Below are 25991 nucleotides of genomic sequence, written 5' to 3'. Positions count from 1 at the left end.
GAATCATGACAAGGAGAGTGAATTTGGGTTGGGGTGGATTGCTTATTGTCTCATTGCTGTCTTTGAGCACTGTTTTTGTGTGTATTTGTGTGCTTAGATCCACCGATGCCCAGCTAACAAAACGACATAAGTTACTTTGAATTTTTTTTCCAACTAACAAAGTGAACCCGAATATGATCAATTGAAAACTCACTTAAAAGCTAGATGAAACCCATACTAAAAGAGACAATGAGCTCTGCTTTAGTGTTTTACTTTATTTCTTATTTTGCATATAATTTGTGTTTTGTTTTCTTCTTTTTTTCTTTTTATTTTAGCTGACGTGGTGTCAGTGACTCACCATTGGTTGCATATAGGGATGTAAAAAAAATGGATAAATCAGACCAGACCGGACCAAACTGGTGGCATCGGTCCTGTCCAGAGGTTGGTTTGGCTCGGTATCGATTTTATTTTTCTTAAACCAGTCAAAATCGGTTTGGTTTCAATTTTTCTTTTTTATATTGTATATAATATATAACTATATATAAAATAGTTTTGTATTATATGATAAATTACTAATTAATATAATATTAACTTTTAAAATCTTATATCATTTTGCTTATTGTATTAATAGTTATAATAATACTATATAGTGCATATTAATAATTATACTAATACTATATCACTATATATTATAATATACTACAATATATTATTACTATAGTATTATATATTATAATATACTATATTATATATTATATAATATAATACATTAAAATCGGTAAAACTGGACCGAAAATCGATAAAATCGGAATACCGTTTTAAGAGAATAACTGGTGCGTAATCGGTTTTAAAAAATATAAAACCAGGACATACCGGTTCGGTCCTAAATTTTATCCAAAATTAGACCGAACCGGACCGATTACACCCCTAATTACATAATGCGACCGTACGTAGAAGAATTAATATATTAATACATTAGATTTGGTAAAAAAATTGTTAGAAATTTTTTATATTGAGAAGCCTTAGACTGGTTTATTTATACAAAATTAAATTATTTAATTTTATATAATCATTACAATTTTGCTAAATTTTTATATAAATATAATAAATAATTCAATTTTTTAAATTTTTAAATAAAATTAATATTAAAAAAATATATTATAATAATATTTATTTAACTTTTAATAAAATATCTAATTTCATTTTATTCGAATTGTGTAGCGAAACAAGAGTCAATTTTATAAAATAATTATTTTAATTTTTTTTTCAAGCAAATTTTATAATTGTTTGTGTACAAGATATTTTCCTTGTAATAATATTCTTAATAAAAATGGGAAGGAACAACATCGATCTACAAGACTACGAGGCAGTAATTCAGTGGGAACTCTTACTAAACAAATAAAAATGGTATTTGTAATCGTGATGGTATTAATGCTATACAGTTTTTTTTTTTAAAATAATTTAATACGAAACTTATATACAAAAAAAGTACTTTTTTGTCATAAACTAACCATATGCATTACTCCACAACTAATGCGCTCCTCTCTCACAATAACCCACCACCCTCCGGGCACAGCGTTAGCTCATTTCCTTCTCAGTTCCCAATTATCCGATACTAAAAGACCCAAAAGTTCTATTACCAAAACTATCGTTTCCATTTTTATCAATCAACAGCACCAATGGACAATCAAGAAATGACGGAGGACAATGGCGATAAGCATTCTTTGGAGGAAGCCTCGCAAACGAGGCGAAGGTTGGTGCGATTGGCACTCCCATCCCACGAAATACGCTAATTTGAGGAACATGTTTATTGAAATTATCGTCCTTTCTTTTGGTTCAAGATAAATTCTTTTCTGCGTTATTTCGCTCTGCGGTCAGCATTTAGTTTCCTCCCACGAAAAATATTCGAGTTTTTTTTAATAGAATGGGTTTTTTTGTTTACCGATAAAAAAAAAAAAGATTGCTTTATTTATTTCCGATTTCGAGTAGATGGGGTTTTAGGGTTCTTCATTTTATCTGATTCCTTTTTTTTGGCGGAAAGCGCCGCCGGGGGTGGCGGGTGGCGGCGGATGTTGGCTTTGGTTGTGAGCTAAAGGTTGGGATATCATTGAATCAATGCCAATAGAGTGTCCGCCGTGAGCGTCAGATTTGAAAACTTATTGGAGTATTATGACTTTTAAGGGCTAAGGGTTTAACTATTATACAAATCAATCTGGATAGGGGCTCCGATTTCTTGCAATAATAACTTTTAGCGCTTCTACAGAAAGAAGAGAAAGTGGGATCAGCCTGCAGAGTCCTTGGTTTCAGCTGGTGTAGCAATACCTGGGGTCCTCCCGCTGGGCAACATGGGACCTCTCCAAGGGATTGCACTTCCTGGGGTGGCTCCAGTCTCCACTGCACTTTTGACGAATCCGCTTGTTTCTAGCTGTGCGACCATACCCCTGGTGCTTCAAGCATCTTCAATACAACAACAGACTGCGACCATGGTCCCAAAAGTAAGCCCAGTGAGATACAAATCTAGGGTAATATTTGTATGTGATGGCTTCTTCATATCTATGTTTCTTGAACTTTTCTGCATTATTTGTTTTAGAATTTGATCCGCTTTATCCATACTTGTATCCAGGAAAACATATTTTGGTTCCATTTTAAAAATGGGGGGGAGTTGAAATCTATATATATGTTTTAATTAATCGAATTGTAGCAAATCCATACTGGCTAAATTTTGGTTTGGTAAGGAATACGATTAATATTACAACATCATTGGGAAATGATTAAGTTTTCTGTGTATAAGAGAAAAGAGGAATATGTGAGTCATCTTCTACTACAAACATGAGGTGACTAGCGTACTATGGCAAGCTGTCTTCAGCTTATTTGAGCTTAGTTGAGTGATGGCATGTCAGGTTGTAGAGTACTAGAGTTCTAGTGTGCTGGAAGGGGTGGGTCAGTTGCCATCATGGTGAGACCTCATGGAAAATGATCCTGATTTATGTGATCTGTGGTGCATATGGAAATAAATAAATGATCAAAGCTTTGAAGACAACACAAGGACTATTTAGGAACTTTAGACTTTCTTAATGCATTACATCATTGGATGTCGGCCATTCTCTGTCTTTTTTTCTTTGATCGGTAAGTAAGATTTTATTGATCAAAAGAATAGGCAAAAGCCCAAGTATATGAGACACATATACAAGAGCAACACCTACGTGTGTTTAGTTTAGAGATACAAGGAATTCATGAAAAGACAAGCCATGAAAATCAATGACAGTCTACCCCACTTGATCTAAGCTCATCCACTGACCACACTTGATCTTCAAAACTTCTTTTGTTCCTCTCCCTCCAAATATATTACCATACATATATTGGAACCATCTTCCAAACTGAGGCGATCTAAGAGTTACCCTGAATGGCTTTCCAAGAAGCTTGGAGGTCCACTACCCATCTCGGCATCACCCAAGCTAATCCCACCTGAGCAAAAACTTTATTCCACAATGTCCTAGCAATCTCACAATAAAGTAGTAGATGGTCAACCAACTGTCCACTCTTTTTGCACATACAACAACAATCCATGACTATATGATTTGACGTTTCCTTAGGTTGTCTAGAGTGATGATCTTTCTAACTTTAGTTTCCAAGATTTTCTCTTCCTCTCACTGAAAGTTACTATCATGCACTTTGAGACTGTCAATGGACAGCTTTGCTGTCCATATTTGTTTCCATAATTGTTTCATACTTATTTCCGTGATTTACTCTTCTGTATAATTAGCTAATATTTGACAGATTGTATAGGGATAACAGTAGCATTTTCGTAGCTCTTTCCATGTATAGAATTCCTTGTACAGTTTATATAATAGAGAGAAATCACAAGGCCAACCATTCAGCCATTCATTCATCATTTTTGACTTATCTTGACGTGGTATCAAGAGCCAGTTGAAAATTTTTTTTCTTCTTCTCTCAGTTTGTTGTCGCCCGCATGAATATTTTGGTCTTTCCTTTTTTCTCGGTTTCGTGTGTCAGCGTTGGAGTGTCGGCATCTTTTGAGTCTCGGCAGCACATCTCGGCGCCTTCTGTTTCTAGTATTTCACGTCTGACATCACAGCCTTGTGTTTTTCGGCATTCTGTTTCTGGGGTAGGGTTTTTTGGCGGCTTCTGTTTCAGTTTGAGCATTCTCGGCACCCTCTCAGTCTATCGACATGTTCCTCTCCTGGAGTGGTGTCTTTCGGCAGCTTCTGTTTAAGGTCTGGGTATTTATTTCGTTCTCCTAATTATTTTTTGGGTGTCTTTTTTTTCCTGGAGTGGGTGGTTTCGGCATATTATTTTTAGGTCTGGATATTTTTTTTGGCTTCTATTATTTGTCGGTAGCAGGTACTGTGATGACCCGCTTTTGAGTGTATTTTCGCTGAAATAGTTGTTTTTATTTTAATTAATATTTTAGTTATTTATTTTAATTTATTTGCGTTTTAAAATTGTTTTTTTTTTATTTAATTGATGTTGTGTTTCATTTCTTTTAGTTGTTTTGTGGTTTTTAATATCTTCGCGGCGGTTTAGTGTTGTTTTTCCCGGACTGAGGATTAGACCTCGTCTTTTCCCTACATCTCTTTTCATTTTTCCTTTTCTTTTTCCTTTTTCTCTTTTTTCCTTCTTTCTTTTTCCTTTCTTTTTCTTTTTCTTTTTCTTTCTTGTTTTCCCTCTCTCTTTCCCGCTCGAGCCCCCCCCGGTCTCTCTCTCTCTTCTCTCTCCCTCACGTCGGAAGCTTCTCACCCCCGGTTTACTGCCGTCCGGCCACCGTGCGGCTCACCGCCGGTCCCGTTCGCTTCGTCTCCCTCCGGCGCACCTCCCCACCGAATCTCACCCCCAACCGGCCGGCCGTTTGGCCGGAAATCCTCCTTAAAGCCCGCACGGCTTTGGCTCCGATCCGCCGCCGTCGCTCCACCTCCGGCCACCATTTCTTCACCACTTCATCACCGGTCCCTTGCCGTCCTAACCCACCTATTTCCGGCCTCCAACGACCACCGGAACAGCTCCTACGAGCTAGCTTTCCTTTTTGAGAAATTCGGCCTCTTTCCGGCGATTTTGCCGCCACCCACGGCCAACCACCACTTCCAATAGCTTTACAATCATCTCTAGACCATTCCCTATCAATCCCAAGCCCTAGTTTGTCCCCGTTCAAAAGTGGGTTTTTCATAACCCACGGCCACAGTGAATTTTCACTGTGACGTTGCTTTTTGGCCGCCGTTTGCAACGCCTCGTGTTTTCTAAAATTGCCATATAGCGCTGTAAGTATTTTCCAAACCCTATTTTCAGATTTAAATACATATTGCTCTTTCAATTATTTTATCTGCTGTTGGTTGGTTGATTCCGGACTGAGTCCGAGGAGTTCGAGGGTCGGATGGATGGAGGACGGAGTTGCTTGTTTATTTGATTTATGTGTTGGATTATTTTATTTTGCATTGATATGGCATTTCATGGTGCATGCACGTGTGTTTTTGTTTAAGTGTGAAAAGCCTGTGTATTGGCGTAATTGGACTTACGGGTGCGTGTGTATCACGACCCCAAGCCGGGATGGGGTATTATCCCGGTGGAGCTCCTCTGGTCACTCGGGAGCGGAATAAACTGAGTGATGTCCCCTGAGTTGTCGCTAGACGATGGGAGCGGGGGCTAGGGGTTGCTTGGCTACGAACGTGCCGGGCGCGGAATTGGGCATCGCTCTACGCACCGACTCCGTGGCCCTTCGCTGGTGAGGGCTAGAGGATGCTTGGCTACGAACGTGCGGGGCACGGAACTGGGCATCGCTCGTTAGGTGTCACATGCGTGGTGGTACTCTGCGGTGTGGCACTGGAGCCAGGGTGTGCGGATGACCCCTAGGGGAGGTCATGGTGCATACGGTTAATATGGATAATGGTTTGAGACGGATAAAGACCAAATGTGACTTTTGGCGTGTTTTTCGGAAAGGATGTATTTTTGGGCCAAAAAGGGTTTTTGGCGTGTGGAAAACTGTGTCTTTGGGTTTTGTGCATTGGGCATGTTTCATGCATGTTGTTTGAGTTCTATGCGTTTTTATCTGGTAGTATTTGGGTTTTACTTACCTGCGGTACCATTTTTGGTTCCGTAACTTTTGGTGCAGAGTTAGAGGACGAAGAGGAGGAGGCTGAGCCCGAGGATGCGGCTTCGCCGGGTTGCTGATGCTATGCTTTATGTTTGGTTTAAAACTGTATTTGTGTTTTTTGTAATATTTTATCTATGTATGTTTTAAACAGCTTGTATTACGTTAAGAAAAATTCTGGTACTTAATTATGACTTTCGTTATCCGCTGCGTGTTTCTTCGTGCACATATGCTGCTTTTGCACACACTTGGCACCCGTCGATGGGATGGTGACCCGGGTTGTCACCATCCGGAAGTCTCGATTTCCCCGTGTTCGGGCATGGGGATTTGGGGGCGTCACAGGTGGTATCAGAGCGGTTTGGCTCTGGGTAAAACCACATGTCCCGTAGGCAGTACCAGAATGCTTTTAAAGTTGTGTTTTAAAAATTATGTTAAGTACAGTTATTTTATTTGTTTTATTTGTTTGAGCTTGTTTGTTTGTTTGTATTTATTTAGTTATGTTTTTGCAAGCTGGTTTCTTTTGTTTCTTGCTGTGTGGTGTTGGTTTTGTTTTTGTTGGTTTTATGATGGTTTTATTTGTTTTCTTAAAGGAGGGTCAAGAGTAGTGTTGTGGCAGGAAAATGGAGAGACCAAGGAAATCTACCCAGGAACCACGGGACTACCTCCCGGGATGACTCCATAGCCGAAGCAATACGGCAGATGACGGAATTTATGCAGCAGAGTGCGAGGTCTCAACAGACAGGGCCTTGGCCACAACAAGGGGGTCCCTGGCCACCATCAGGAGGGCCTTGTCCACCGTCAGGAGAGCCTTGTCCACAACAAGGAGGGTTTTGGCCACAACTAGGAGGTCCTTGGCCATATCAGGGAGGGCCTTGGATGTATCCGGGAGAGTCCAGCAGCATGGTGCAAGCCGGATGCACCTATGAGCGCTTCCTGGCGTATAGGACTCCACACTTCACTGGAAATGAGGATCCACTTCAGGCTGGAAGATGGATCAAAAATCTGGAGAAAACCTTTGAGGTGTGTGGATGCACTGAGGCACAACAAGTACTCTACGCCAGCTATCTCTTGCAAGGTACCGCTTCTGATTGGTGGGATACCAAGAGGGTGTTGTTGGAATCTGAACTGGGATCTTTCGCTGCGGTGACCTGGCAGCGTTTCAAGAAGGAGTTCAATGACCGCTTCTTTCCCGCATCGGTAAGGAAGCAAAGGGCAAAAGAGTTCTCAAATCTGGTCCAAGGGGGCGCGACAGTGGAACAATACGCTCGGAGGTTCATCGAACTTGAGTGATTTGCTCCTCACCTTGTCGCCACTGAGGAGATGCGAGCAGATCGTTTCCAGGAGGGGCTACGTCATGACATACGCCGTATGGTGGTCAGCCATCGGATATCCACTTTTCAGGAATTAGTGGATGTGACCACCCTTGTGGAGCGGGAAAATAATCTGAGTGTGGGCTCCCCTCCAGGGCATAAGAGGCGGAGTTTTTCTGGTGAAGGAAGTAGCTCGAGTTCGCCCCAGAAGTTTGTTCAGCGGACCAGAACTCGACCTCAAACGTCCTCAGGTGTTCATATGGGAGGACGGGTGCCTATTTGTGGAGCTTGTAATAGAGCTCATGAGGGCGAGTGTCGGATGAGTAGCGGACCCCAGTGTTACCGGTGCGGCCAAGTGGGACATATCGCTCGGGATTGCTCCGTCAGAATTCAAGGAAGCCGTGGAGGTAGACAAGGTGGAAGAACCAACCCGAGACAAGCAGTGCAAGCCCGGGTTTATGCTGTCACACCCGGAGAGGTGGATGATGAGGCACCAGCGACCCATGATGCTGGAGTAATTACAGGTATGATTTAATTTAATTTTAAGTTGGATTTAATTCTTGGTGTATGTGGTTTATTCTTTGCTTTTTGGATTTCATGGGTTGACGTGTTTGGTTCAGGAAGAGTCCGTTTGTATGAGTTTTATGCTTGTACTTTGTTTGATTCTGGTGCTTCACGGTCATTTGTATCTTCCACGTTTGCTCGGGTGTGTAATTTGGTCACGGAACCGTTGCCGAAGTCTATGGTAGTGGCTCTACCCGATGGTGAGATGGTGTGGTGTTCCAAGGTTGCCTTGGGATGCCCGTTAAATTTTGAGGGAAGGTTCTTGGATGCTGATTTGGTGGTGTTCAAGCTGTTGGGTTTTGATATCATCCTCGGGATGGATTGGCTATACCGATATTCCGCGAGTATTAATTGCAGAAGTCGGATAATTAGCTTTCAGCTTCCAGATGGTGATTGTCTAGAATTTGTGGGGAGTAGATTAAAAGAAAAAAAACCGATAATTATATCGGCGATTCAGGCAAGATGAGAGATTGCATGGGGAGCGGATGCATTCTTGGTGCAGATGGTGTCCACGCCGTCTGAGAAGAAGTCTTTGGCAGACATTCCAGTTGTGGAAGAATTCCTCGATGTGTCTGTGGATGACTTGCCCGGACTACCCCCTGTTCGGGAGATGGAGTTTGTTATAGACTTGGAACCTGGAGCGGCTCCTGTGCATAAAGCTCCTTATCACATGGCACCGGCTGAATTGAAAGAGTTGAAGACTCAGTTGCAAGAACTGGTAGAGAAGGGATTTATTCAGCCTAGTACGTCGCCGTGGGGTGCACCAGTTTTATTTGTTAAAAAGAAAGATGGAACCCTCCGTATGTGCATTGATTATCGGGAATTAAATAAGGTGACCATCAAAAATAAATATCCTCTCCTGCGGATAGATGATTTGTTTGATCAGCTTCAAGGAGCAGCCGTGTTCTCTAAAATTGATCTGAGGTCGGGATACTACCAGTTGAGAATCAGAAACCAGGATGTGCCTAAAACTGCTTTCAGGTCGAGGTATGGGCATTATGAATTTAAAGTGATGCCGTTTGGGTTAGCTAATGCCCCTGCAGCTTTCATGGATTTGATGAATCGAGTGTTTCGACCTTATCTGGATTCCTTTGTGGTAGTGTTTATTGATGATATACTGATTTATTCCCGAGACGTGGAAGAGCATGTGCATCATCTTAGTCTGGTACTTGAGAGATTGAGAGAACACCAGCTATACGTCAAGCTCAGCAAGTGTGAATTCTGGTTGGAAGAAGTTAAATTTCTTGGGCATGTAATTTCTCGGGGCGGAGTGGCTGTTGATCCTAGTAAAGTAGAAGCCATTTTGTCATGGCAGCGCCCGACTACAATACGCGAGGTCAGGAGTTTCTTGGGGCTCGCCGAATACTACCAAAGATTTGTAGAGGGTTTTGCTCGCCTATTCGGACCTCTCACAGCTTTGACTCGGAAGAATACAGAATTTGTTTGGTCAGAGAAATGTGAGAGAAGCTTCCAGGAATTAAAGAACAGGTTGACGACGGCACCAGTGTTAGCGCTCCCAGAACCGCATAAGCCATTCGTAGTCTTCAGTGATGCGTCTAAATTTGGTTTGGGTTGTGTCCTTATGCAGGAAGGACGGGTTGTAGCCTATGCATCTCATCAGCTAAAGGACCATGAGAAGAATTATCCGACGCACGATCTAGAATTGGCTGCGATTGTTTTTGCCTTCAAAATCTGGCGGCACTTCTTGTATGGGGAAGCTTGCGAGGTTTTTACTGATCACAAGAGCTTGAAGCATTTGTTTTCCCAGAAAAATCTGAATATGAGGCAGAGACGATGGCTGGAGCTAATCAGTGACTATCAGTGTGAGATCAAGTACCATCCGGGGAAGGCTAATATAGTTGCTGATGCTTTGAGCCGGAAGTCACACTTGGAAGGTGAAGCCGAGCCATCAGAATTGGATTCGTTGCTTTGTGGGATGAGAAGGCTCCTTATAGAGAGTTCGCAGCAAGTGGAGATTTTGTCTTCAGTTCTTGATATTCGGGTAACTGATTTTAAAGAGTTGAAAACTCTCCAAAGAAAGGATCCGAAGCTGCTGAACATCAGCAAAAGAGTCAGAAAATCTCGAGGGCCGTTGCATTATAGCATGGATAATGATGGGATACTTCGGTTCCGAGATCGCAGAGTGGTCCCGAAGGACTCAGATTTCAAAGAACGGATCATGGCGGAAGCTCATGCGGCCCCGTATTCAGTTTATCCCGGCAGTACAAAGATGTATCGGGACTTGAAGAAAAATTACTGGTGGGATGAAATGAAGAAAGACGTTGCCTTATATGTGGAGAGATGCCACACATGCCGTCAGGTGAAGGCCGAGCATCAGAGACCTGCAGGCATGCTCCAACCCCTCCCTATTCCTGAGTGGAAGTGGGATGACATCACGATGGACTTCGTAGTGAGTTTGCCGAGAACGCCTAGTGGGAAGAATTCTGTTTGGGTGATTGTGGACCGGTTAACGAAGAGTGCTCATTTTCTGCCTGTTAATAACACCGACTCTTTGGGTAAGTTGACCCGTTTGTATGTCAAAGAGATAGTGCGGCTACACGGCGTACCAAAGAGTATAGTGTCGGATCGAGACCCGAGGTTTACGTCGCAGTTCTGGAAGAGTTTGCAGGCAGCTTTGGGTACTAAGTTGAAGTTCAGTACTGCTTATCACCCGCAGACAGACGGCCAGTCAGAGCGCACCATTCAGACCCTGGAAGACATGTTGCGAGCATGCGTCATGGAATTCCAAGGAAGTTGGGAAAACCATTTGCCGCTCATCGAGTTTGCATACAATAACAGCTTCCATGCGACCATTCAGATGGCTCCCTATGAAGCTCTTTATGGGAGAAAGTGCAGGTCGCCCTTGTGTTGGGATGAAGTTGGGGAGAGTAGGATAATTGGACCCGAAATAATTCAAGAGATGCAAAGCCAAGTCCGGATCATCAGAGATAAAATGGCGGCAGCTCAGAGTCGCCAGAAGAGTTACGCTGATACTAGGAGGAGAGAGTTGTCGTTTGAAGTTGGTGATTGGGTTTACCTTAAAGTCTCTCCTATGAGAGGTGTTAAGCGTTTTGGTAAGAAGAGGAAGTTAGATCCGAGGTACGTCGGCCCTTTTCAGATTCTGGAGAGAGTAGGGTCCGTCGCCTATAAAGTTGCTTTGTCAGATTATTTTGGGGATGTTCATGATGTCTTCCACGTATCATCCCTGAAGAAGAGCTTTGGACAGCAAGAACCACGCTTTGTCGACCCAGCGGGTATTCAGTTGCAACCGGATCTCACTTATGAAGTTGTTCCGTCGTAGATTTTAGATTGGAATGAGCAACAGTTGAGGTCCAAGACGATACCTTTGGTTAAAGCGGCTTGGGGAGATCCGTTAGCTCAAGACTTCTCTTGGGAGCAAGCAGCGGACATGAGGGAGCAGTACCCGTATTTGTTCGAATAGAGAAGGTATGTGTCTTAATCTTGATCACAGATGGTTTATGTGCTTTCTTGTGGCTTGTTTTAAGTTGGTGGTTGATTTGCAAATTTTGAGGACGAAATTTGTTTTTAAGGAGGGGAGGATGTGATGACCCACTTTTGAGTGTATTTTCGCTGAAATAGTTGTTTTTATTTTAATTAATATTTTAGTTATTTATTTTAATTTATTTGCGTTTTAAAATTATTTTTTTTATTTAATTGATGTTGTGTTTCATTTCTTTTAGTTGTTTTGTGGTTTTTAATATCTTCGCGGCGATTTAGTGTTGTTTTTCCCGGACTGAGGATTAGACCTCGTCTTTTCCCTACATTTCTTTCCATTTTTCTCTTTTTTCCTTCTTTCTTTTTCCTTTCTTTTTCTTTTTCTTTTTCTTTCTTGTTTTCCCTCTCTCTTTCCCGCTCGAGCCCCCCCGGTCTCTCTCTCTCTTCTCTCTCCCTCACGTCGGAAGCTTCTCACCCCCGGTTTACCGCGGTCCGGCCACCGTGCGGCTCATTGCCGGTCCCGTTCGCTTCGTCTCCCTCCGGCGCACCTCCCCACCGAATCTCACCCCCAACCGGCCGGCCGTTTGGCTGGAAATTCTCCTTAAAGCCCGCACGGCTTTGGCTCCGATCCGCCGCCGTCGCTCCACCTCTGGCCACCATTTCTTCACCATTTCATCACCGGTCCCTTGCCGTCCTAACCCACCTATTTCCGGCCTCCAACGACCACCGGAACAGCTCCTACGAGCTAGCTTTCCTTTTTGGGAAATACGGTCTCTTTCTGGCGATTTCACCGCCGCCCACGGCCAACCACCACTTCCAATAGCTTCACAATCATCTGTAGACCATTCCCTATCAATCCCAAGCCCTAGTTTGTCCCCGTTCAAAAGTGGGTTTTTCACAATCCACGGCCACAGTGAATTTTCACTGTGACGTTGCTTTTTGGCCGCCATTTGCAACGCCTCGTGTTTTCTAAAATTGCCATATAGCGCTGTAAGTATTTTTCAAACCCTATTTTCAGATTTAAATACATATTGCTCTTTCAATTATTTTATCTGCTGTTGGTTGGTTGATTCCGGACTGAGTCCGAGGAGTTCGGGGGTCGGATGGATGGAGGACGGAGTTGCTTGTTTATTTGATTTATGTGTTGGATTATTTTATTTTGCATTGATATGGCATTTCATGGTGCATGCACGTGTGTTTTTGTTTAAGTGTGAAAAGCCTGTGTATTGGTGTAATTGGACTTACGGGTGCGTGTGTATCACGACCCCAAGCCGGGATGGGGTATTATCCCGGTGGAGCTCCTCTGGTTACTCGGGAGCGGAATAAACTGAGTGATGTCCCCTGAGTTGTCGCTAGACGATGGGAGCGGGAGCTAGGGGTTGCTTGACTACGAACGTGCCGGGCGCGGAACTGGGCATCGCTCTACGCACCGACTCCGTGGCCCTTCGCTGGTGAGGGCTAGAGGATGCTTGGCTACGAACGTGCGGGGCACGGAACTGGGCATCGCTCGTTAGGTGTCACATGCGTGGTGGTACTCTGCGGTGTGGCACTGGAGCCAGGGTGTGCGGATGACCCCTAGGGGAGGTCATGGTGCATACGGTTAATATGGATAATGGTTTGAGACGGATAAAGGCCAAATGTGACTTTTGGCGTGTTTTTCGGAAAGGTTGTATTTTTGAGCCAAAAAGGGTTTTTGGCGTGTGTGGAAAACTGTGTCTTTGGGTTTTGTGCATTGGGCATGTTTCATGCATGTTGTTTGAGTTCTATGCGTTTTTATCTGGTAGTATTTGGGTTTTACTTACCTGCGGTACCATTTTTAGTTCCGTAGCTTTGGTGCAGAGTTGGAGGACGAAGAGGAGGAGGCTGAGCCCGAGGATGCGGCTCCGCCGGGTTGCTGATGCTATGCTTTATGTTTGGTTTAAAACTGTATTTGTGTTTTTTGTAATATTTTATCTATGTATGTTTTAAACAGCTTGTATTACGTTAAGAAAAATTCTGGTACTTAGGTATGACTTTCGTTATCCGCTGCGTGTTTCTTCGTGCACATATGTTGCTTTTGCACACACTTGGCACCCGTCGATGGGATGGTGACCTGGGTTGTCACCATCCGGACGTCTCGATTTCCTCGCGTTCGGGCGTGGGGATTTGGGGGCGTCACAGGTACTTCTCTCGGTTTCTTTCAATTTTTGGATTTTTTTTGTTGTCTCGGGTTCCATTTTTTGTTTGCAATGGACTCTGCACCTGTGTGTGTCAAGTTTACCGGCAAAAATTACTCTACTTGGACTTTTCAGTTTGAACTTTTCCTCAAGGGAAAAGATCTTTGGGGTCATATTGATGGTACAGATGTTGCCTAACCATCCACTTCTGACAAGCCCAAGACTTCTCCTTCATGGGCTGTTCTTGACGCTCGAATTATGTCTCGGCTTCTTGGCTCGGTGGAGCCACATATTGTTATCAACTTGCGGGCGCATCGCTCCGCTCAATCCATGTGGAATTACTTGAAGAAGGTTTATCATCAAGATAATGATGCTCGTCGCTTTCAATTGGAACATGCGATTTCTATGTTTCAACATGATAGTCTTTCCATACAAGACTACTACTCGGCATTTTTGACTCTTTGGCATGAATATACTGATCTGGTTATAGTGGATGTTCTCGTTGCTGCTCTTTCGACTATTCAAAAGCTTCATGAGACTAGCAGGCGTGATCAGTTTCTTATGAAATTACAAATGGAATATGAATCTGTTCGCTCCTCTCTACTAAACAGATCTCTTGTTCCCTCTCTTGATTTTTTTTTTGGTGAGTTACTTCGCGAAGAACGTCTTAGTACTTAAGTTATTCTGGAGCAATCTCATGGCAGTTCCGGGATGACAATTGTGGCTTATGCTGCCCAAGGACGAGGATCTCCTATGACTTCTAAAAATCTGCAGTGTTTCTGCTGCAAGGAATATGGGTGTATTGCTGCCAATTGTCCTAAAAAGTATTGTTCTTATTGCAAGAAAAATGGTCATATTATCAAAGAATGCCGTATCCGTCCCCCGAATCGTCAGGCCCAAGCTTTTTAGACTTCTGTTATTGTTCCTCCCGCAACAACTTCTTTAGCACATGACTCTTCCTCAGGTGCTTCTTTTGATCTTGCATCCCCTGCCGCCACTTACTGCACCCCTAAAATGGTGCAACAGATGCTCATTTCAGCATTATTTGCGATGGGCTTTCAAGGTAACAATTCTACTACACTTTGGTACATAGACTCGGGGGCTTCTAATCACATGACGAATACTCCCACATCTCTGTGTCATGTTCGGCCCTATACTGGTCACTTTATTATTCAGACTGCCAATGACAGTTCTCTGCCCATAGTTGCTGTCGGAGATGCCTCGTCTACATTTACTAATGTGTTTCTTTCTCCTCAGCTTTCCACGAATCTTATTTCTGTTGGTCAATTAGTTGATAACAATTGTGCTGTTAATTTTTCTGGTGATGATTGTGTTGTGCAGGACCAGGTAACGGGGGAGCCAATCACGAAGGGACCTAAAGTGGGGCGCTTGTTTCCACTATTTTTACCCGTTCCATCACTTTCTCCAGTTTTTTCTATTAAGTCTTTTGCTTGTAATAATATTCCTGATCTGAGTATGGTGTGGCATCGTCGTTTAGGCCATCCCAATACTCAGATCCTATCTCATGTATTGCACTCTGGCTTTCTTGTTAATAAAGAATGTTCTTTTTTATCTCTTCAGTATGATTCTTGTAAACTTGGTAAAAGCAAAATTCTTCCATTTTCTTTGCATGCCAATAGAGCTTCTCGCTGCTTTGATCTTATTCATAGTGATGTTTGGGGACCTTCCCCGGTTAGTTCACATGACAAATTCAAATACAATGTGACTTTCATTGATGATTATAGCAGATTCACTTGGGTTTATTTTTTTCGTTCTAAATCTGAGGTTTTTCATACTTTCACTGAATTTTTAGCATATATTGACAATCAATTTTCTGCTACTATTAAGACATTACGCACAGATTCTAGTGGTGAATATTTGTCTACTGAGTTTCAGGCATTATTGGCTTCTAAAGGTATTATTCACCAACATTCATGTCCCGTTACTCCCCAACAAAATGGAGTAACCGAATGCAAAAATCGTCATCTTCTTGATGTGGTACGTACTCTTTTGTTAGAATCTTCTATTCCATTCATGTTCTGGGTTGAGGCTCTAAAAACTGCTACTCATTTGATTAATCGTTTACCTTCCCAAGTATTACAAATGGAGTCTCCCTATTTACGCTTGTTTGCTAAGCAACCTAGTTATGATAATCTTCGTATCTTTGGTTGTGTATGTTTCTATCTGCTCAATTTGTTTGATGTGCATTCTTGGGATATAATGTGTGTCAAAAGGGATTTGTTTGCTATGATCCTACTTTACATCGTACATGCATTTCTAGAAATGTTATTTTCTTTGAAAATCAACATTTCTTTCCTGTGTCATCTGTGACCTCTTCTTCTACGGTGGTCCTTCCCTCCTTTGAGCAACAGTTCTCAGATCTTCATCATGTCAGTTTTCGCTTTAAACCAGGTATGGTGTATACGAGACGCTCTCGCCCACACTCTCTTCTGGTGGCTCACCCGATATCTGATCCTAACATACACCGGAATCAGTCAGTTGCTGCACCTCCAGAGCCTTTGGTACGTTGCTCTTCTCGAGTGTCTGTATCCCCGGATAGGTATAGGTTTTCTTCTGGCAATTTTGTTTAAGCTCTGACTGCTGCATTGTCCAATTTTGATATTCCCACATGCTACTCACATGCTGTCAAGCACGACTGTTAGCGACAAGCTATGCAGGAAGAAATTGACACTCTAGAGGCCAATCACACCTGGGACATTGAGCCTTGTCCTTCCACTATAGTTCCTCTGGGTTGCAAATGGGTTTACTTAGTCAAGTTTCGCTCTGATGGGAGTTTAGATCGTTATAAAGTTCGGCTTGTTGCTTTTGGGAATAATCAGGAATATGGTGTCAATTATGAGGAGACCTTTTCTCCTGTGGCTAATATGACCACTGTTCGTATGATCCTAGCTCTTGCTGCTTCCAATGATTGGTCACTACATCAGATGGATGTTAAGAATGCTTTTCTTCATGGGGATCTTAAATAGTGTATTTATATGAAACCACCCCCGGGATTGTTTCCCTCTCCGACCTCCAATGTGTGTAAACTTCGTCGCTCTCTTTATGGTCTCAAACAAACTCCGAGGGGCTGGTTTGATAAATTTTGAACCACTTTACTAGAATTTTCCTTCAAGCAGAGAAAGTATGACACTTCATTATTTCTTCGGAAATCGGACATGGGTATTGTTGTCCCTTTGGTTTATGTTGATGATATTATGATCACTAGTTCTGATTCTGATTTACTTGTCTAGCTTAAGACTCATTTCTCAGAAACCTTTCAAATGAAAGATCTTGGGTCTCTCTCATATTTTCTTGGTCTTGAGGTGCATTATAGTCCCTCTGGTATTTGACTCAATCAACATAAGTATGCTAGTGATTTGGTGGCTACAGCTGGACTGCAGGAAGCTACCTCTGTCAATTCTCCCATGGAGTTAAATATCAAGCTTCGCAAAGAGGGGGGTGACTTGTTGATCCTAGTTTATATAGGAAATTGGTGGGTAGCCTTGTCTATCTCACCATCACTAGACCAGATATTTCTTTTGCCATACAGCAAGTTAGCCAGTTTCTTCAGACTCCTCGTCATCTTCATTTGGTTGCTGTCCGTAAGATTATACGCTATGTTCAGGGCACTTCTACCCGTGGCTTATTCTTTCCTGCAGGCAATTCTCCCCGTTTTGTTGCTTATAGCGATGCTGATTGGGCTGGTTGTGCTGATACACGTCGCTCCATCACTGGTTGGTGCGTGTTCTTAGGTGATGCATTGATCTCCTGGAAGAATAAGAAGCAAGACAGAGTTTCTAAGTCATCTACAGAATCTGAGTACCGAGCGATGTCTCTTGCTTGTTCCGAGATTATTTGGCTTCGAGGATTGCTTGCTGAGTTAGACTTCTCTGAGACCGATCCTACTCCTTTACATGCCGATAATACAAGTGCTAATCAGATCACGACCAATCTTGTCTATCATGAGCGCACCAAGCATATTGAAGTTGACTGTCACTCTATTCGTGAAGCCTTTGACGCTCGTGTTATCACTCTTCCACACATTTTCACTGAATTACAAATTTCTGATATCTTCACCAAGGCTCTCACTCGTCATTGACACTGCTTCCTAAGTAGCAAATTGATGCTTCTTGATCAACTCGCATCAATTTGAAGGGGGCTGTCAATGGACAGCTTTGCTGTCCATATTTGTTTCCATAATTGTTTCATACTTATTTCCGTGATTTACTCTTCTGTATAATTAGCTTAATATTTGACAGATTGTATAGGGATAACAGTAGCATATACGTAGCTCTTTCCATGTTTAGAATTCCTTGTACATTTTATATAATAGATAGAAATCACAAGGCCAACCATTCGGCCATTCATTCATCATTTTTGACTTACCTTGACAGAGACTTGGTGGTAACGATGGGGATGGGATGTTGTGGAAGTCCAAGGGGAGTAAAAAGGTTATAGTTCATTCATATTACAAGTTGTTGATTGTTCAACATAGTCCTCCTTTTCCTTGGAAGTGCTATCTTATTGTTATGGATTGGTGTTTCATGTGTAAAAAACATGGGGAATCTTTAGATCATTTACTTTTGCATTGTGAGGTGACAATGGCTTTGTGGGATGTAGAACTGGGTTGGCTTGGGTGATGCCTTTGAGAGTGGCTGATCTTCTTGTGTGTTGGAATGGGCTATATGGTTGCTCTCAAGTTGATGTAGCTTGGAAAATGGTTCCTTTGTGTCTTATGTGGTGAATTTGGATGGAAAGAAATAAGTGATGTTTCAATGATAAGGAGTGTACTTTGGAGGAACTTCGGAACTTTGTTGTTCACTCTTTATTGCTTTGGCTTTCTATTTTAGTGATTAACGAAGTTCCTGTCTGTTTTAGTGACTAACGGAGTTTCTGTCTGTTTTAGGTGTTTTCATTTGTATACTTGTGTACATGGGCATATCCTTTTTCATTCGATTTAATAAAATTGTCTTTCTTATAAATAAAAAAGTCATACACACCTGGTGTGCTTCATTTTCTTGGGTGATTAATAAAACCAATATTACTTGTAAGAATGATTATTTTTTCTAGTAAATGAGTGGGTTATGTACAATGCTCATAAATGACATTAGGATGTGTCGGTGCCTCTGAAGACAGTGAAATGTTTATTACTCTCTCTCCCCCAAAATTTCTTGAAAAATCAAAATATCCCTTAGATTTTGTTCATAATTCTAAGAAAATACACCCCCCCCCCCCCCCCCACCCCCCACAAAAACCAACTTTAATAGTATTTGAGTCCACCTCTACCCTGCTGCAACAAAGTGCTTGCTTTTGTTGCGGAACATGTTTTATTGGAGTTTTCTGAAGACTGCTGTACATCCATATTCTGACATTATATTTGTGAGTGTTGAGCTATAGTCGTCTAGTTTTTTTTCATTCAAATTTCTCTCATTTACCCATTTTCTTTTGTAATTTTCATCTTTTTTCTAAAAAATCCTGTGGTTTGTATGAGTGAATTTAGCCAAAGATCCAAGATGAGTTAATAGCACGAGAAATTGTCATAAATGACGCTGAGTCTTCTGTTCGCTACAAGCTCACAAAACGCCAAACACAGGAGGAGGTTAATCTGCTCTTTCTTGCTTGCGTGGTTGGATAATTGGTTTATCATAATTCAAGTTAAATTAGACACATCGTTTTTTTTCATTAGATTTATGAACGTAATTTACTTGCAGATACAAAAGTGCACGGGTGCTGTGGTTATAACTAGGTTTGTGGCCTTTAAAAGCAGTTATGGGATCCATTTAATGTTTTTTTGTTCACGGATGGAAGGCATAGTCTGATTTTCTGTTTCAGGGGTAAGTACCATCCACCAAATGCGCCTCTTGATGGGGAGAAGCCCTTGTATCTTCACATATCAGCTGGGGCTCAAGTATGATTTATTGCTTTGCAATTTGGTAGATTAGTTGAAATGGTGTGCATAGTTAGGGGATGTTTGGAAATAGTTTTGATCTCATTCCATCTCATCTCAGCTCATCTCATTTCATCTTATATCATCTCATCTCATTTCTTTCACAAACATCACTCAAACACAAACACTTCAAACTAATTATTAGAACTTTTTTAAACTAATTATTACAACTTTCTCAAACTTTTAAACCAAAAAAAAAAAAAAATTCAAACTTTTTCAAATCCCAAAATATAAATTATATTAAAAAATTATATTCTAACAATATTTTAACTTTATAATATTTTTAATTGAACTTTTTCTCTCCTTTCCCAAAAACCCATAAAACATTACTATCTCATTACTATTCACAAACCATCTTACTACTATTCACAAAATTTCAAAAGAAGGCACTCCTAGGGGTTGCTCTTGTATATGACCCATGTACTTGGGCTTTTGCCTATTCTTATGATCAATAAAATTTTTTTTACCGATCAAAAAAGAATTTCAAAAGAAGAAAATTCATTCCAACAAATAGAAATGATCACCACATAATTTTTGACACTACTAGGCAATCTATACATTCCTATGGCTTTATTGTAATAATGGATTGCCTCTGCAGTTAAAAGATACTGCTGAGCGCATAATAGCAGTGGATCGTGCTGCTGCCATGGTTGAAGAAATTCTGAAACAAGGTCCAAATTTACAGCCAGCTTCTTCCACTTTTCATCTGACTATAAGCAATGGAGTGAAGGTAGGCATGCATTATGTTACCAGCTGTTGTCCTTCTTGGCTTGATGAGGATTAACAGAGGATTAACACAAGATATGAATTTTCTTATTGGATTGGGTTACTCAGGCACTCAGCACATGTGTGTTTTTGGGCTTTGACCCGGATCCATCACTGAACATTGCTGCGCGTATACGTGGACCAAATGTAAGTTTTTGTTTTCCTTCCCTCCTTCCCCCTCTTTGTATGTATTTTTTTTTGTGTTTTTTTTTTTTTCCCTGATAGCTTAACCATGGCAGCTTGTTCCCTATGGCTACTTGTTTTTCCTTTCGTTTATATGTATGTTCCTTTTTTGAATGCCTTCCAGGCTTTCTGTGTGTTGAGTGAGTGCCACCTCTGTTAAAATTTTATAATATGCTTTGAGGTTTAGTTTTTTAGTGTATGATAATTTGAGTTGTTCATAGATTTTACAAATATTCAGTGTTTCTGCTCCATTTATTCTTTTAATAATATAATTTGGGCTCCTAATCTATGTTTCCATTTGCTGGTAAATTTGTGTGGTTGTTTTCTTTTTTATTTTGGAGATTATATTACATATTGATAAAGATGAGGGATTCTAATGTCTGAAGCTTTTTCTGGCATCTCCATGCAATTGGGAGACTGTTTTTGTGTTGGTGGTGGTTTGGTTTTGTGCATGCAGGACCAGTATATAAATCACATAATGAATGAAACAGGAGCAACTGTCTCACTAAGAGGACGCGGTTCAGGGGACCTTGAAAGCACACTCGGAGAAGGTACAATCTCCACGTGTGCAATCAATCCTTTTACTAGACTTTTTTTCCTAAACCTTCCGTAATGTTTGCAGAAGGGCAGCAACCACTGCATTTATTCTTATCAAGCAATAATCCTAAAGGAGTTGAAGATGCTAAGCGTTTGGCTGAAAATTTGTTGGATACAATCAGTGTAGAGTGTGGTGCATCTAGGTAATTACTTTTTAAGTCAAGCTGGGTGTAAATTGTTCCGTCCATTGCTGCATTGTAAACTTTTGTATTATGTTTCTATGGTATAGAAACTTCCATATTATATTTATATAACCTTTTATTTTGTACTCCGTAGCTTTAACTCTTCTTATTCTTTGTGTGTGTGTTCAACATTTCATTCTCTTTGCATGACTAGTTGGTTTCATCAAACAATTGCAGATATTGATAACATCATTTTGTTTTGTACTCTAGTTTGTTATTTCTATTGGAAAGTAATCTGTGTTTCCAACTTTTAGGGTTTCATCATGTAAGGTTTATAGTGCTGTTCCACCCCCACAGCAGGTTTACAATGCTGTTCCTCCTCCACGGCAATTATTGGCCGGAGTTCTGAGTTCAGGAAATGAAGTAGCATTAAATGCAGATTCTTCTGCTGGTTTGACAGCTGTAACTGTGGGCTCTACACCAGCTCCCCCAGTTTCCTCTCGTTTGATCCCTGGGCTCCCTCCTGTCTTTTCTCAAGGGACAGTATCACAATCTGGTGGATATTTACATTGTGGGCAGTCTCAAGGAAAAGTAGTGGGCTATTCCCACCAGGTAGTCTCTGCTGGAACAAGCTACAGTGGATATGGTGGGATATATCCTCAAGCCACCCCATTGCAACAAGTTGCTCTGGCACTTAGGCAGTCACCTTCTCCTGTTAATTCTGGATTGGATTCTACAACATCAATACCAAGCAAAGAACCAAAGTCAAGTGTAAGCTCTGATCCTGAGAAGGAGAAACAGCCTCCACAGAAGCGGAAGTTTCTGGAACTACCAGCTGGCTCAAAGTATCCTGCAAAACTCCATCAGGTATCAATGCAAATTTAGGGGTGTCAAATCGTGTTAACAAGTCGTGTCAAAATATGCATTTTATACTATATAGGTCAACCCTAACCCGATCCGTTAAGCTTATCGCGTCAAAATCTCAAACCCTAACACGACCCATTAACATAACGGGTCGTGTCGTGTCAACCCATTTTCACCCATTAGTGAATATTATGAAATAAGTTAACACGACACAATATGACTCGTTTCAAAATGTTTATGTAAATTAATTGAATAGGCCCAAAATTAATCCATTTGACCTGATTAAATTTAGTATAATTTTATATAAATGTTAAAATCACAATATCTATAAAATTATAAAACTAACTACCAAGTCCAAAATTACAATCCAAACAATAAAAATATCAAAATTAAAATTCTAACAATTTTACTTTTAGGTATAAAGATATAATTATAATTTTAACTTTCTTAACGTGTCATAGTGGGTTATAATAGGTCAAAACGGTTTGACCCGTTAAGCAATCGTGTCTTAACAGATCAACCCGTTTTGACCTGAACCTGTTAAGACTAAACCCTAATCCGCTATTATCGTGTTGTGTTCGTGTTGGGTTAACTGGTTGCATAACATATTTGCACCCCTAAATGCAATCCCCTTGCTAGGTTATCTCGTATATGCGAGGTATAATCTTTTTGCTTGTGTTTGTTGAGTTATTGTATTTGATTTATTTTGAGATAGGGAAGGATGGCCAGTTTGTCAGTAGCTTGCTGGTTTTTCCAACTCTGTCTTTGTTGGTGCAAGGGTTTGTCTACCTTGTAACCAAACAATGGTCTTGATGAGGATGTTGTAGGAATTCTTTTTTCACTTTTGTGTGAATCATATCCACCTTTCTGAGTTATATCTCATCTCCTTTATCAAGTCTTTGCTTTGTAGTTTGGTTGTGGATTATCTCTTTCTACATTTTTTTTTTCATTCATGTATGTTTTTATTAATAGGTGATGTTTTATTCAGTATCAACATGATTCTCTACTTCAATGAATGCTTTTATGCATTGATATTAGCTTTTTATTATGCTGACTTTCAGTGCTTAATATTCCAGGTATTTTCTCTGACCTTTGAAGCTAACAGGCCGATTCTGTACCTCTCTGTTGGGTCGTTGGTTTGTATGTTTCACAGGGTTTTCAGCCGTGGAACGATTATTGCTTCAGAGCTTTGATCAGGGCTCAGTTATAGACTTTATGTGCATTGGTTTTATCTTCTCGTATCTTTGATCTGGATTGTGTTGAATTAAAAATCTGTAACTTTTTATGCTTTAAGTGCAATGTTGGCTTCCTCAATAGGTGGCCACTACCAATATGGACAGCCAACTTACCTCTTCAGAAGAGATTCTGCCACCACCAAAGTGAGCTTTGATTTTAAAGTCATTGGAATTTAGTGGTTGCAGAGGAGAACATCTTCTATTCAACAATAAATTTATTAATAACTGTTTGATCAAGTACCGTGTAGGAACCCTTTTGTTTTATCATGCATTTTGCATTGACTTGTGGTCAATCTGATTGCAATGCACTCATTTTTTGTTTGTACTTTGAGTTATGATGTCGATACGTTGAAGTTGTGTTAAGACGCAACTGCTGCTGCTGGACCAGATTGATTTTTGAAAAGAGAAATAGAAAAATATGACAGGAAAAGAGTTCTTGCTCAATTAGAATGGAGATTTTTTGTTGTGGAAACCATGTGTGCCTAAGGTCGTATGATGATTCCTTTCAAAGCCCTAGGGAAGTGGCTATTTTAGTTTCTTCTCTCTTCAAGTAAGGTTCATAAGACGAGACTGGAAGTCCAGTTTTCACTTCCAGTCTTCGGAAAGCAAGTTAAGACATTAACTGTGTTCTCTTAATTTAAGTGCTTTTGTATAATTGCTACTTTCTTGTTTTTGGTTATGTTGTGCCTGCAATATTACCAAGAAAGTAAGTGTGATGACTTGACTTTTAAGCAATGTGGTAAGCTGTGTGCAATAGTAATGAGGGATCAGTCCGAGCGCCTTTTTTGTTTCATTCTTTGTTTTGAGGATAACCGAAGTCATTCTCTGCTACCACTGCTGCATTCCAGTCACATAGACATCAAAGCGTACTTGATGTTGGTGGCTGATGCTCACAAAATGGGGAAGTTGATACTGAATGCATGTTAAATTGCAGTTTTAACACTTCAATTTAAGCGTTTTATATGGTGGCTTATCTCGTGGTGATAGGCATCCTATTTCAACTACAGTTTTAGGAAATGACATTTCCATTTACCAACTTCCACAAATCCTGACGTTGACCTTTGTACATGCCAAGACTTGAAAGGCTTACATTTCTGCCTTGTTCATCTCGATATCTAATGACAAACACTCAATCAATGACATCACCTCACATTGTTTATGTAACTTCAGAAGACTTACATTTGTTTGTCCTTCCTGTCACTTATGCTTATTCTTTGCAATATCATCATCTAGCATCTTCTCAATCCACACAAGCATTTCAAAAGTTTCTGTAGTTCATTTGAGATTGTTGATTAACTATAATCTGTTGTTGAGAAATTAGGTTTGGATTGTCCTTTTCTTATTCATTGCAGGGTTCAGAATATTTAAAGCCCGCTGAGCCATCACCAAATTTGGGTGTGAGAAATGTATCGACTATGCCAGCCCCAAAGAAGTTGGTCCAGTCATTATCAAATGGAATGCGACCACCCCTGCCAAGAGACATGCCCCCACCACCACCTCCACCGAAATTTCCGTTGTCAACCCATGCTTTTAAAGGGGATGTCAAGAACAATATCCTGAACAAAACAAAGTCTGATGCTGTAACTGCCGTTCCTGGTAGGAATAGAAACTTCTCCCGCTTTATTTTTACTGCTTCTGGTTATTAGGTTCATCAGTGTGATAGATGGGATTGTTTTCTGTATTAGAGGGAGTAGCATTGCTTGTATGCTTATGTTGGCAAACCCGCTTTTAATTAATTTTAAAATGTGTCTGAAACTGTTAATTATTTCAGATACTCTGGTCAAGCTGATGGAATATGGAGAGGAGGATGATGATCTTGAGGAGAACTATGAGGAATTGCTTAGTGGCAACTCCTCTGCACTTGACAGCAACTCTGGTTCAGTGGCAGCTCGAAAACCCTTCTGGGCTTTATAAATTATAGGTCGTATAAATTGATTGATTGTTGGCAATGACGACTCAGTTGGAGTTTCTGAAAGTTCATGCCGAGTATAACTTATATAAAAAAAAAGAGTTCATGCTGAGTATAGTGTAGCCTTTCCAGGGTGGTCAGGTGGTCTGAAGCTATTGGCACAAATATGTTAGAAGGTTAGTAAAATATGGGGAATCGTCCAAAAAAGTACTTTAGAAAGGAGGGCTGCTTGTTGAGTAGTAATTTGGACATAATGAGCTGGTGCTTCTGGATATTATTGGTGGCTGGGCAGGCAACAAGATCTGTGGTTCATGCTTGTTCTAGTGCCAGTATATACGTGTACATTAATTAAATAGGCTTTCTTGTGTAAATAGTAATAGGTTTTAATTTGTTAATAGAAATGGATTTTAAGCTTGAATCATGCTGTTCACTATAAAATCAGCCAATACTCTCTTCCCCTCCTCTCTCTCAAGGAAAAAAAGAATGCTTTGGCTAAAGTGATACAGAAAAAAATGATTATTAATTCAATAGAGTTTGCAAAAAATGATTTTCCAACTTGTAGTGATTATTTATATTTCATTATTTATCTTTTTAACTTTTTCACCACTTAATTTTTCTATTATTTTTTTAATAAAGAAAAAATGTTTTATTAAGTAATTGACTCTTCGTTTCTTGTCCCTTTGGCTTCTTCATTTCTTAGCTCTTCTACTTAAATTGAATGTCATGTTTTCTCTAACTCATTTGTGTAATTTCTTTATGATTAAAGTATTTTTCATAGAAATAATTATGGTGTCGAGTAATTAT

General features: G+C 40.7%; 1 protein-coding gene and 1 long non-coding RNA gene across 10 annotated transcripts; both read left to right on the top strand.

Moving 5' to 3' along the window:
• Nucleotides 1-1479: 1479 nt before the first annotated feature.
• Nucleotides 1480-25605, top strand: LOC122306869 (protein RIK-like). Of its 9 annotated transcripts, none has more exons than XR_006241560.1 (14): nt 1480-1732; nt 2243-2474; nt 15462-15563; nt 17960-18016; nt 19066-19164; nt 19277-19311; nt 19398-19473; nt 20111-20242; nt 20347-20424; nt 20918-21011; nt 21083-21200; nt 21494-22046; nt 23120-23422; nt 24631-24718. XR_006241560.1 is itself a non-coding variant. In XM_043119399.1 (14 exons), exons 1-14 carry the CDS (start codon nt 1659-1661, stop codon nt 25190-25192), a joined length of 2037 nt encoding a protein of 678 aa, XP_042975333.1. In that variant the 5' UTR covers nt 1481-1658; the 3' UTR covers nt 25193-25605. The 9 variants fall into 9 exon arrangements, 8 of the variants coding, with proteins under 8 accessions (XP_042975340.1, XP_042975333.1, XP_042975338.1 ...); XM_043119399.1 differs by lacking the exon at nt 23120-23422 and adding an exon at nt 25050-25605 and having other exon boundaries at nt 1481-1732; nt 24631-24874; XM_043119404.1 differs by lacking the exon at nt 23120-23422 and adding an exon at nt 25050-25605 and having other exon boundaries at nt 1481-1736; nt 24631-24874.
• Nucleotides 7851-15145, top strand: LOC122306870. The gene is made up of 2 exons (XR_006241561.1): nt 7851-7913; nt 14907-15145. It is a non-coding gene; the product is annotated as an uncharacterized LOC122306870 (long non-coding RNA).
• Nucleotides 25606-25991: the final 386 nt, after the last annotated feature.

The sequence above is a fragment of the Carya illinoinensis genome, chromosome 4, assembly GCF_018687715.1.
Source record: "Carya illinoinensis cultivar Pawnee chromosome 4, C.illinoinensisPawnee_v1, whole genome shotgun sequence".
Classification (NCBI taxonomy): Eukaryota; Viridiplantae; Streptophyta; class Magnoliopsida; order Fagales; family Juglandaceae; genus Carya; species Carya illinoinensis.
This window is presented reverse-complemented; position numbering and strand designations above follow the sequence as displayed.